The 12,943-nt window shown below is 46.7% G+C and overlaps 1 protein-coding gene across 1 annotated transcript; it reads left to right on the top strand.

Annotated features, from left to right (window-relative positions):
* Window positions 1-729: 729 nt before the first annotated feature.
* On the top strand, window positions 730-2,497 carry LOC119269096. Its single transcript, XM_037550849.1, has 2 exons — window positions 730-1,737; window positions 2,443-2,497. Exons 1-2 carry the CDS (start codon window positions 1,226-1,228, stop codon window positions 2,468-2,470), a joined length of 540 nt encoding a protein of 179 aa, XP_037406746.1. The 5' UTR covers window positions 730-1,225; the 3' UTR covers window positions 2,471-2,497.
* The last annotated feature ends 10,446 nt before the right edge of the window (window positions 2,498-12,943 follow it).

The raw sequence follows: 12,943 nt of genomic DNA, 5'->3' as shown, positions 1-12,943 counted from the left end.
CGCCCCGAGACTGATGCGCCAGGTGTCTTCCAGTTATTCGCTGTCGTTGCCATGTCATTTGCCTGCATGTTGCATTTCACCATGTCATCATGTGCATTGCATCATCATGTTTTCAAACCTGCATCCGTCTGGGGTTTTCCCCCAGTTCCGCCCGTTGTCCGTTCTGAGCCCAGACACTCTTGCACGCGCCCGCGGCACGTCCGAAATATTATTTTATAAGTGGCCAGAAAATGTTCTCGGAATGGGATGAAAGTTGGCGTGTAGTGTTTTTTGTTGTCAGTAGACAGCCCGCCAAGTTTCATCGCGTTCGGAGTCAGTTTGACGCCCCAACAGATAACTATAGCGACATTATAGTCGGTCTATCGTCGGACGTTTTCGGTCTCCGGAAATAGTCGCCGGGCCTCTCTCTTCTCTTCTCTCAGCCCGAGGCCTTCTGCACAATCCACTACCTACCGCCAGGCCTAGCCAAAGCTCTCTCGTCAACCCACGGACTTCCTTGCGCGCGCGTCTGAAAGCTGTCCAGGACCCGACCCGGGCAGTCGTCACCGTTGGATCCGGATCATCCCCAAACATCTACAAAACATCTCCGTTTTGTTAATTGGACTCCCTAGCTATTTTATCCGCGATCGTCCGATTGCGATCGTAGGGTCGAGATAGCCCCTAACCTAATCCGTGATGTATATATATAGTCCACCCCTAGTCTAATTTCAGACCCAATCCCTAATTTCTAGGGATCCTCCCAGACGCCGCCGCCGCACTCATTCCCCACCTCGGGATCCTCTCATTCCCCCTGCACCAACCACCAGCCATCTCCCCTGTCTGATCCACCCATCCAACCTCCTCCTTTTCCCCGATCCAACGCGCCCGAGCTCCACCTTGCGTGCCCTCCTCCTCGTCCTTCCGGCCGCAGCAAACGAACAAGAGGCCTCGCGCCTGCTTCCTCCTTGTTGCCTCGCTCGAACCCAATAGGAGAGGAGCTCCTCCGCCGTCAAGCACCACCTGGCGCCTGCACCCCGCTACTCCATGTGCCCTCATTCCTGAGCTCCATCGAGAGGAGAGGAGCCCTCGCAAGACACTGCTCCGCCGCTGCCCTCGTGCCCGTGCCCGAGCTCCTCCCGATCCAGATGAGCGTCGCCCCCTTCTTCTCCTTCCTGTGCTCCTCCCGTTTCTCCCTCTCTCATCTCTCTCTGTTCTCCTTTCTCTGTCGACAGGAGTACCCCGCGCCATGGCGTCACCGAGCTTTGCCCGCACCAGCGCCTCAAGCCTCCACCGCTGTGGATCAGCCTCCCCAGCCATCCCGCGCACTGGACCTCGCCGGAGACGCGCTAGGCCGCCGCCGTCGTCCTGCTCCAAGGCGAAGCGCGGCACGCTCGATCCTCTGCTTCGTCGACCTGCTTCACTTCCCCTTGAGCCAGATCCGCGCCAAGGCCCAGCTCGCCTCGATCCGGTCCCCACGCGCAGCCCAGCGCCGTGCCAAGCCCGCAGCCCCGCTGACCTCTGCTTCCACTTCTTCGAGCAGGAGCGCTCGTCCAAGTCACGTGCTGCCTCTGTTCGAGAGGAGGACGACAGGGTCGACTCCCCCGTTGACTGCGCCGCATCCACAAGAGTTCGTCGGGTGGGATCAAAGGCCCAGTTGCGTGCCCTACGGTTCTTCCTCCTCCACCAAATGGGCCGAGGCCCATGGTTAACCTCCAGTGCCCCTGCAACTGTTGGTCCAGGCTGCAGATTCGGCCCAGAGTATTTTTTTTCAGATCTGCGATTTTGTCTTTTATTCCAGAGATGACTGTTTTACAGAAACCCCCCTGTTGTTCATGCATATTTTATCTCTCAAACGATGCATCGTCTTAAAACAATTTATATATGAAATATGCTTAGATTTTCATCTAGTTTAAAATATGCAACTTTCATCCATGTTAAAAATGTTTAAGATGATGTTTGCATATATTTTGCTCCTATGTCATGTTGAAATGATTTAATTCATAACTTAATAACCGTAGCTCGGTTTTAAATAAACTTTATATGTAAATGGGGTAGAAAAATGCCTAGTTTAACATGGTGGCTTCACCTTGCATGCTTAGCAACTCTAAAATTGTGTTTAGGGCAGATCAATACCAAACCAAAATATGCACATGAGGAGTTTCCGGACTTGTTGTTTTGTTGTTCTGGCCTCATTTAAACTTGCCTAGGTAGATAGTTTCATTATGCTTCACCTCTTGCCATGCTAACAACATTTAATATTGTTGGGTACATAAACGAGAGAGAACTAAATAAGTCATGTGGTGTTTTCTTCAGTATGCAACTCCGTTGCATAATGAGCTCCATTTAATTTGTAGGGTTGTTTGTGCACTTTGCCATGCCATGCCTCATTAAACCGGACATGCATCATACTTGTTTGCGCATCGTGCCATGTTAGTTGCTTACTATGTTGTTTTCTCTTTCCAGTGTTGCTTCTTCGGGTTGGTTCCAATAACGTCGTGTGTGTGAGGATCCGTTCGACTATGTCTGTTTGTCTTCTTCATGGACTCGTTTCTTCTTCCTTGCGGGATTTCAGGAAAGATGACCATACCCTAGAAATCACTTCTATCTTTGCTTGCTAGTTGCTTGCTCTTTTGCTATGCCTATGCTGCGATACCTACCACTTGCTTATCGTGACTCCCATATTGTTGAGTCAAGCCTCTAACCCACCTTGTCCTAGCAAACCGTTGTTTGGCTATGTTACCGCTTTGCTCAGCCCCTCTTATAGCGTTGTTAGTTGCAGGTGAAGATTGAAGTTTGTTCCTTGTTGGAACATGGAGATGTTGTTCCTTGCTGGAACATGTTTACTTGTTGGGATATCACAATATCTCTTATCTAATTAACGCATCTATATACTTGGTAAAGGGTGGAAGGCTCGGCCTTATGCCTAGTGTTTTGTTCCACTCTTGCCGCCCTAGTTTCCGTCATATCGGTGTTATGTTCCCGGATTTTGCGTTCCTTACGCGGTTGGGTTATAATGGGAACCCCTTGACAGTTCGCTTTGAATAAAACTCCTCCAGCAAGGCCCAACCTTGGTTTTACCATTCGCCACCTAGCCTTTTTCCCTTGGGTTAGGCCAGCCCAAGGGTCATCTTTATTTTAACCCCCCCGGGCCAGTGCTTGTCTAAGTGTTGGTCCGAAACAGAGCCACTTGCGGCGCCACCTCGGGAAAACTTGAGGGCTGGTTTTAGCTGTACATAGTGTTCATCCGGTGTTGCCTTGAGAACGAGATATGTGCAGCTCCCATCAGGATGTCAGCGCATCGGGCGGTTTTGCTGGACTTGTTTTACCATTGTCGAGGATGTCTTGTCACCGGGATTCCGATTCTGATCGGGTCTTCCCGCTAGAAGGAATATCCTTCGTTGACCGTGAGAGCTTGTGATGGGCTCAGTTGGGACACCCCTGCAGGGATTAGAACTTTCGAAAGCCGTGCTCGCCGTTATGGGCAGATGGGAATTTGTTAATATCCGGTTGTAGAAAACCTGAAGTTGATCTTAATTAAAATGCACCAACCGCGTGTGTAACCATGATGGTCTCTTTCCAGCGGTGTCAGGGAAGTGAACACGGTGTTGGAGTAACGCTTGACGTAGGTTGTTCTAGGATCACTTCTTGATCATAGTTGTTTGACCGTGCTTTTGCCTTCTCTTCTCGTTCTCATTTGCGTATGTTAGCCACCATATATGCTAGTCGCTTGCTGCAGCTCCACGTCATACCTTTACCTTACCCATAAGCTTAAATAGTCTTGATCGCGAGGGTGTGAGATTGCTGAGTCCCCGTGACTCACAGTTACTTCCAAAACCAGTTTGCAGGTGCCGATGTTACCGTGCAGGTGACTCAACCAAGCTCAAGGAGGAGCTCGATGAAGATCTTGTCCTTTATGTTGTTCCGTTTCCAGTTGATCAGTAGTGGAGCCCAGTTGGGGTTGATCGGGGATCTGTGTAGCTTTTGGGGTAGTCTTCTTTTATTTTGGTTCCGTAGTCGGACCTTGAGTGTATCTGGATGAATGTAATGTTTTATTCATGTATTGTGTAAAGTGGCGATTGTAAGCCAACTATGTATCTCTTTCCCTTATTTATTACATGGGTTGTGTGAAGATTACCTCACTTCGGACATTGCTTTCAATGCGGTTATGCCTCTAAGTCATGCTTCGACACGTGGGAGATATAGCCGCATCGAGGGCGTTACAAGTTGGTAATCAGAGCCTTCCCCGACCTTAGGAGACCCCCTGCTTGATCGAATCGCTGGCGTTATTGAGTCTAGAAAAATGTTTTGAGTCATTTAGGAATTATATATCGGAGAGTTAGGAATTCTTTTTACTCCTCGGTCCCTTCATCGCTCTAGTGAGGCTTCCTGGCGTAGAGTTTTGACTCTTCTCTTCTCAAATTTCACAAAAAAAAATTAGGATCACGCGGGTATCTTGGAGTCATTCCGATGGTTTTGTGACGAGAACATTGTTCTTGGTGCCTCCTGACATTTAGGGGTTGTGGCAGTGTCCCGGGGAGTTGAGCTCCGAGGTGTTGTCGTCACAATTTTATCATTGCAGTTCTGGAATACCTGAGATTAGTTTTGCCGACATCGAAAATCTCTTTTATGCAGTTGTTGGTGAGATAACCTCGACGCCACCCAGTACTGGGGCGGGAGTTCGGGAGTATTGCCATAACTCATATAACGGATGCTTTTCGAAGGTTGAGGTAGACGATTTCTGAAGGTTTCTTGGTTATGTGTTGAAGGATGGATACAGCTGGATGTAGGATTTGTTAGTTTGGGTGAGATATTATGCTTCCCCTGTATCCCCAACACTTGATTGCATAACTGGGAAAATTTCGGGAGTTTATAAGTGGGAATTCAAGTAGCTCTTAGGATATCTTTCCGACGGATGTATGATTTGAAATTGGGGTTCGACGTCTAGTGGTCCGCCTATTCACGGTTGGTTTTACAGTGGTCTCCTTGTGTCTTAAAGAGTCCTTGGCTATGCCGACTCGGGACGCTTCATATGTCATGTGCACTGCCTTGTACATGATGGTGCTGTACGATCAAGCCCGTGTAGGCCCCACCATGAAAACTTCGGACGAAATCTCTATCATATGTTTGTTCCGGCTTATTCTGCAAGCCAATCCTTTGTTTTGTTTTGAGTTGTTGTATTCGAGTTGCTTCGAAGTCAAGTGTTGATTCCATACCTTCCCCAAATGGTGTTCTCATACTCCTATGTGAATATCAATCCTTCATGACAATAGAGATTTTCATGTCAATCATTTTCATCCGGTGTGTCTCTCTTCAAGTGGATCCGATCACTTCAACATTCGCAAGATCGATTATCAGTTCTTCTCAGCGGTGTTTGCTTCATCCGTTCCAAGTTTCCTTTGTTTTCCCACCCTCCCACCCTTTTTCTTCAAGGACTCGGATTTCTTTATCAAGTATCCATCTTATGGATGTGAAGTCTCTCCATTCTTTTCCGTCAATAGTCTTACCCGGTGGTTCTCTTGAAGATGCTCTACTGGTTCATCGTTCTTGTCTACGTGGAAGCAGCAGATCACCATCTTGATCTGCCTGATGCTCAGGTGGAAGAGGAGGAGGAGGTGGTGGTGGCGGAGCCAGTGAGTTTGACCAACATTGAAACAATGCTACGAAATGCTCGTGCATTCCGTGAACTTTCACCTGCAGAAGAAAAACGGTGGGCCCACATGTTGGAACAGTGCAACGTTGCTGTCACTCTAGGAAATAAGCTGTCAGTATTCTCAGCTATGGTCACCTTTCTTCAGGTGAAGACATCTGAGTGGATGACCAACAAATCATTCAATGCGATGTTGGCTGCTTTCCGCGAATCTTTCCCAGATGCGTCTGAGCTGCCACACACCTACAGTAAAATGAAGAATTTCCTTCGTGCAGTTGGAATTGGATATGATATGATCCATGTTTGTAAGAATAATTGTGTTCTGTTCCGAAAGGATTATGCCAACTTAAGTGAATGCCCGAAATGCAAATCATCAAGATGGAAAGATGCGATGCTGTGAAGAGGATTCCTCATAATGTTCTGAGACATTTTCCAATTACACCAAGATTGCAGAGGTTGTTTCATGATGCTGAAACAAGAGAGGATGTACTGTGGCATTCTAGGAACCAGGAGTACAGAGATCAGAATGTAATGAGCCATCCATATCATGGTAGTGAGTGGAAAAGCTTCAATGATAAACACAAAGAGTTTGCTGCTGACCCGAGAAACATTAGACTTGGCTTAGCTTCAGATGGATTTAGTCCATTTGGCCACCAGAGCGCCACATATAGCATGTGGCCAGTGCTTGTTATCCCTTACAACATGCCTCCAAATGTCTACACCAAAGAATCAAACTACATCATGGCCTTGCTCATCCCAGGTCCAAAAAGTCCTGGAAAGGATTTTGATTTGTTCATGGAGCCTCTTGTGGAGGAACTTCAACAACTATGGAAGGGTGTTCTCACTCGAGACCTATATAGCAGCCCACCAGCTGATTTCTTTCTGCGTGTTGTTATAATTTGGTGCATCCATGATTATTCGGCTTTGGGCACTATGTCAGAGCGAACAACACATGGTTGCAATGCATGTGTTCGCTGTGACAGGAATCTGTTGTCATACGCAATACTTAGCAAGATCTATTACATTGGACACCATCGTTTCCTTGCCAAGGACAAGCCACATCCTAGAAAATACCGAAGACATGTGTTCAATGCAAAGCATGAAAACCGTGATGCGCCAAAGAGGCTCACCGCCGATGAGTTGCAAGTGGAATTAGAGAAGGTCAGGCATATTACACCAGGAAACCATCCTGGTAATGGTAGCGGGAAAAGGAAGTGTGGCAGGGTAGAAGAGAAATTATTGTTTACCTGCAGGTCCACTTTGTGGGACTTGGAGTATTGGAAAGATTTGGATCTGCGGCATAATCTTGATGTGATGCACATCAAGAAAAATATATGTGACAACATTATCGGCACACTTCTTAATATTGAAGGCAAGACGAAAGATACCTTAAAGTCTAGGATTGATTTGACACACCTGGGTATCAGAAAGGATTTGCAGGTGCAAGATGAAGGTAAACCACGGGATATGGCACCAGCTGTGTACGTCTTGGACAAGGTAAAAAGAAAAGAATTCTGCGAGGTCCTGTCACGTGTGAGATTCCCATATGGATTTGCTTCCAACCCTAAAAGGAGAGCAGTGCAGATGGAAACAAGGTACAAGGGTTGAAAACTCATGACTGCCACATCCTACTTCAAAGGGTTTTACCTGTTGTCGTTAGAGGATTGGGCCGCCCTGACTTATACAGAGCAGTTGCAGAGTTGGGACAATTCTTCAGGGAACTCTGCAGTAGGAATATCAGGATAGATGCTTCTGAGCATCTTAGAGACAAGATACCAACTATCCTATGCGACCTTGAGAAGATATATCCTCCAGCCTTCTTTGATGTGATGGTGCATTTGGCTGTTCATCTACCTGATGAGGCACTACTTAGAGGATCGGTACAGTATGGCTGGATGTACCCTATTGAAAAGCGGCTAGACACTTTCAAGGGCTATGTTAGGAACAGAGCTAGACCCGAGGGTTCCATTGCAGAGGCCTACATTGCTACAGAAGCGTTGACATTCTGCTCAAAATACATTGAAACAGCTGATTAGCTTAGCAAAGAGGTGGGTGAAGACAATCCCAGGCTCAATGTTTTCGATTATTCTGTTCGAGTTACAGGGAAGAGTCGACAAGAGGACAAACCTAAAGATTTGGACAAAATGGTTTGGTATGTGTTGAATAACTGTCCTGAGATACTACCTTACATCAAGTAAGTGCAGTACTGCAGCTTATACATCGTAATCTACTAAACTTGCAGCACATTCTTATATATTTAGATGTTTGACGCGATCACTATGTTGTGCAGCATCTACAAAGAGGAGTTACTGCCGCAAAATCCAAGAAATATTGACAAACTGGTTATGGCAGGATTTGCGAAATGGTTCAAGAACCATGTAAGCTTTTGAAGTGCACTGTCGGTTTTTTAATATATTGAGTACATAAGATGATCAGCTTGTCTATTTTCTAACCATAGGTTAAGAAGATGCGGGAGGATGGGCAGGCAGTTGATGATGCCCTTTACTCACTAGCAATGGGTCCTGATACTCGGGTAAGACATTATGAATCCTGAGTTGTTGGAGATGTGCGCTACAACACCTTTGCACGAGACGAAGGCAGGAAGACACAAAACAGTGCCATCATGAGCACGGATACGTATGACAAAGAGACAACTGAAATGTATGCTAACATAACAGACATTATTCAGTTGCAGTATATCTCCAGTTTCGAGGATCATCGGTGTGTGGTTCTGTTGTGCTGTCATTGGTATAACCTGTTTTCCAGGATCGCAAAACCCAGAGCTGATGATTATTTCAAATCCATCAATATCAAGGCGGTGTAACAGACCAACGAGCCTTTTATTTTGGCAAATCAAGCAACACAGATATTTTTCTTGGAAGACACATTTGCACGTAGCGATGACTGGAGAGTATTGCAAAGGCACGTAGCGATGACTGGAGAGTATTGCAAAGATTTGAGCAGAGGAATTCATTTAATGAAGTTGCACAACAAGATGATGCTTACACTGCTCCTGATGTACAAGATAACACAGATGTTCCTAATATCTTTGAGAACCATCACGTCAATGACGCCGGCGAAAAGATTGCCTGTTGTGCTGTGGACATACAAGAGTTGATCAAGAAGAAGTCAACGTTCGAGGACGTTGAGGACGAAGAAGAAGATGACACTGTGGGGAATTACGATTCAGACTGATACACATGGCGAAGATGTTGACGCTGCTGCTGCGGATGATGATTACATTGCTTTTGTCGTATTTTCCTGTCAGAAGACGTTTTTTTATCTACTATGTGAAATTGTGTTTGCTATGACAACTGAAACCTGATGAACATGTTGTTTAGTATTTTGCTGTGAGAACATCACTTGTTATGTATGCTGATTTGTGTTTGGTGATTGTATGACAACTAAAACATGATGACATTGTTGTTTAGTTGTACTCATATTTGGCTGTGAAACTTGAATTTGATGACATAGTTTGCTGTTGGACTGCAATTTGCTCGACGTCTTCGAATGAGAACAAAGCTGACCCGACAGGGCCTCTGCTATTTATTTATTTATATGAGAAAAGGGGGATACCCCCTGATTTCCGTTAATAGAAATCATTAGATGTTCACAACACTACGCCTAGCCTGCTACACAGGTTTCATTCATTACTAGTTTCGGCAAAGTGCTCATGTCGTAGCCACTGAATACATCACGAGTGCTACATACACTACAAATAAAGAGACAATCATCCTATAGAGCACATCGATTTTTCCCATTATCTTCACAAGCTCTTTCATCTCCTCATTACTGTCAAGGCCGTTCAACAGTTGTTGCTTGGCCATGATCAGAGGAACTGCATCTTTAACCTTCTACTCTGCATCTTCCTCTTCTACCGTTCCTTCAGTTACTTGTCCAACACCCCAACCTGCTGGTATTGGGATTCCTCGGCTAACCAAATAATCAGTGTAGTAGCATTCCCCCACATCAACAACTTCCCAGAAATACAAATCACACGAATCTTCCCTTTTCTGCACAAATCAAATTGGTAGATCATCAACCAAACTATTAAAAAATCAGCAACTGAAAGCAGCACAACAACACTTAAACATATTATTACCCCATGATTCGGGCATTTGCAGAAGACTCGGCCAGGGTTGCAGATTGTGGTTGAGACGCGACAGATGACTCTGCGTGATTTGCAGCAGTGGCACCACACCAACGGCAGCGGGTTGCGATGAGCAATCGACTGCGGTGCGCATGCCGGCGAGGGTGTGATGAGACCCACAGGCGATGGTACGGGTTGCAACTTGGCGCATATCTGGTTGTTGCCTGCTGAAGAGCAGGTGGAGGAGCAGCCAGCAGACATGGTTGCTGCGGCCAGAGCTTCTGATGCTAGGCAGAGTAAGTAGAGAAGAGGAGAAGTGAACGTTGGATATGTCAGTTTCATTACTTGCAGAGTAGCATAGCACCATATATAGTCATAGTCTAGGTTTGGATTCGAACCAGCTATAGGAGCACGTCTTTCTTTTTTCTAAAACTTGGCAACGTCTCATTACTGGTACACTAGCTTGTTCTGTACGCCTTCCCAAGTCTTTGATTTTCTTTCCCTTTTTTGTGAGGAAGGAAGGAGGACAAAATTGAGAGTTTCTAGGACTCGAACCCAAGACCTCTCGGTTGAAAAGCAAGGGTGCTAGTCACTTATGTGGCGAACGTTCCCTGTGAGGAGGACAACAGACGAACGCATTTTCCTCGTAGTTTTCTTCCTACATATAAAAAAGTATGCTACTTGGTGTCCGCTTAGTCAACAAACGATTGTGCCAACCTTGACCGTTGGATTGACATTCAACGTCTGTCGCGTTTCTTCAGTCTCGTCTTCCTCGAGCCGCCAAAACCAAACTAGCGCTAGTGGGACCGCCTGCTCCCGCCTCCCACGGCTGGCGGTGATCTGCCCTGGCTCCTGTTCGTTCCCGTCCGAGGCCTCACCATCATCCTCCGCCTTGGTTCGCTCGCCGCGGCGCCGCCCTCCGGTGTTGTCAACATGGTCAACAACCGAGAGGAATAAGGAGATGACTATACATGGTGAGGATGACAGTAGGGACCCAGTAGCGCGCGCAGTAATTTTGTTTTTTTGGGACGGAGAAGGGTATCAACTGGGTTGTGCGGGACCCATGGCCCATCTAGCCCAGGCTTTTATTTCATATGTTTAGCACATGACCAGCCCAGTTTGTTTTTTTCCTTTCTAAAAATTGCTAGCTAGCTATTTTGTTTTTTGCAGAATAACCAACGTAGGCCTACTTTCTTTTCTACGCCCTGCTGGGCCGGAAATCTTTCAAGACGAGGAGGGATGCATTTTGCCCAGAAAATGGGGTATAAGTAATAAGAAATGGGCTATAAGTAATAATAAATGGACTATAAAATGAAAAAATACAGCAAACAGACAATAGTTCCAAAATATTGTTTTCTTTCGGATTTTGATATTTTAAATTTCATTGTTTTTGTGCGGGTAAAATTTCATTGAATTTAAATTAAGGTATATTTAGATTTAAAATTAATTTGAATCTGGCTAGAAATTTCGGACTGTATGCTGTTTGGGACAGATTTGGAGGCTGACTTGTGGGTCTACTAGGTTGACGTGTACTTTGGCTTTGTCAACTTAGTCCACAAACGATTCTAGCAGCAGTGACTGTTGGTTGTTAATCCAACGGTCGTGCTGCTTCTTCAATATCTGATCTTCTTGCTCCAGCCGCCTAAACCAGCTCCGGTGGGACTGCCTGCTCCCGCCTCCCGTGGCCGGCTGTGCTGCCGCATAGGTCGCACCGCCCCACCCTACTTCATTGCTGGCCAGGCCATTCCTCTACTCACCCACACCTCCTGTTATTTTCCGGCGACGGCAGCCAGACCAGTAAACCCTCGTACTCCCCACCGCGTGGGCAACAATTGCCGAGTCTTCCCCGGCTCCGTGTCGTTCCCTTCCTAGGCCTCACCGTCATCCACCGCCATGGTGCTCTCGGCGTGGCCTGGTCAACTTGGTCAACGAACGACATCCATCGGTCGTGGACTATACGTGTAAAATATTGATTCCTCCACCTAACAGCTGGGACCCACCGGAAGGGCCTCTGTATTTCACGAAAAAAAATGTTCCCCTCGCTGACATGTCGGACCCACCAGCTATATCTTCGCACGCAAGGAAGCGCCTCCTTATTACGCACAAAAAAATGAATACCCCCTGCTAGCTGCAACCCACCATAGTGGGAGGATGGCTTGTGGGCCAACAAAGTTGACGGGGACGGAGGGCTTTGTCAACTTAGTCAATATGAACGATTCTAGCTCCAGTGACCGTATGATGTCCATCCAACGGCCGTAGTGCTTCATCAACCTCTGGTCTTCTTGCTCCAGCCGCCCAAAGTAGCGCCGGTCGTGCCGCATGCTCCTGCCTCCCGTGGTCGGCTGTGCTGCCGCGGAGGCCTCACCGCCCCCTACTATTCCCACAGCTGGCCAGGCCCTGCGGTGACGGCAGCCTCACACCGCAGCCGAACCAGTGAACCCTCGTACTCCTCTCCGCGCGGGCTTCCACTGTCGCGTCTTCCTCGGCTCCGCGTCGTCCCCTTCCTAGGCCTCGCCGTCGTCCACCGCCGTGGTGCTCTCCACGCAGCGTGGTCAACATGGTCAAGGAACGACTTCCATCGAAAGAGTACTGTACGTGGAGAGGCTGACAGCTGGGTCCATGGCTACAGCCCAGTTTTTTTGTGATTTGCCAAGTAAGTCGCTTTGTCACGCCTGTTGGGCTGCAAATCTTTCAAGACGAGGAGAGCTTTCATTCGGCTGGCCGAGAAAATGGCCCATCAGTAATGAGAAATGTGTTGTACATTTTTAAAACACATCAAACCGGCAATTAGTTTCAAATATCTTTTTTTCATTACAAGATTTTAAATTACATTAATTTTTATGCGTGGAGAATTTGTTGGATTTTATATTGATTTACATTTATTTTTAAAATCAGTTTGAATGTGAGTCGAAATTTCGGGATTAAAAACAGTTCGGACCGCACCGAAATATGCAAAATTTTGTATAATTTTTTAACGGTGGCCACAATTTGGGTTGTAATGCTAACAAAAAGAATATGGGCTCCAAAAAACCTTAAGAATTAGCAAATGGGCTGAAAATTATTAGAAATAATGGTAGATGGGCTGTATGTTGTTTTCCACAGATTTGTGGCTTTCCTAAAAAAAGGTTGACGCACAAGCAGTGACTGTTGGATGTCCATCCAACGGCCGTCGTGCTTCTTCAATCTCTGCTCTTCTTACTCCAGCCGCTCAAACAAGCGCCGGCGGG

This window comes from Triticum dicoccoides, chromosome 3A, assembly GCF_002162155.2.
Source record: "Triticum dicoccoides isolate Atlit2015 ecotype Zavitan chromosome 3A, WEW_v2.0, whole genome shotgun sequence".
Classification (NCBI taxonomy): domain Eukaryota; kingdom Viridiplantae; phylum Streptophyta; class Magnoliopsida; order Poales; family Poaceae; genus Triticum; species Triticum dicoccoides.
The sequence above is the reverse complement of the archived record's forward strand: the minus strand, read 5'-3'. Positions and strand labels throughout refer to the sequence as shown.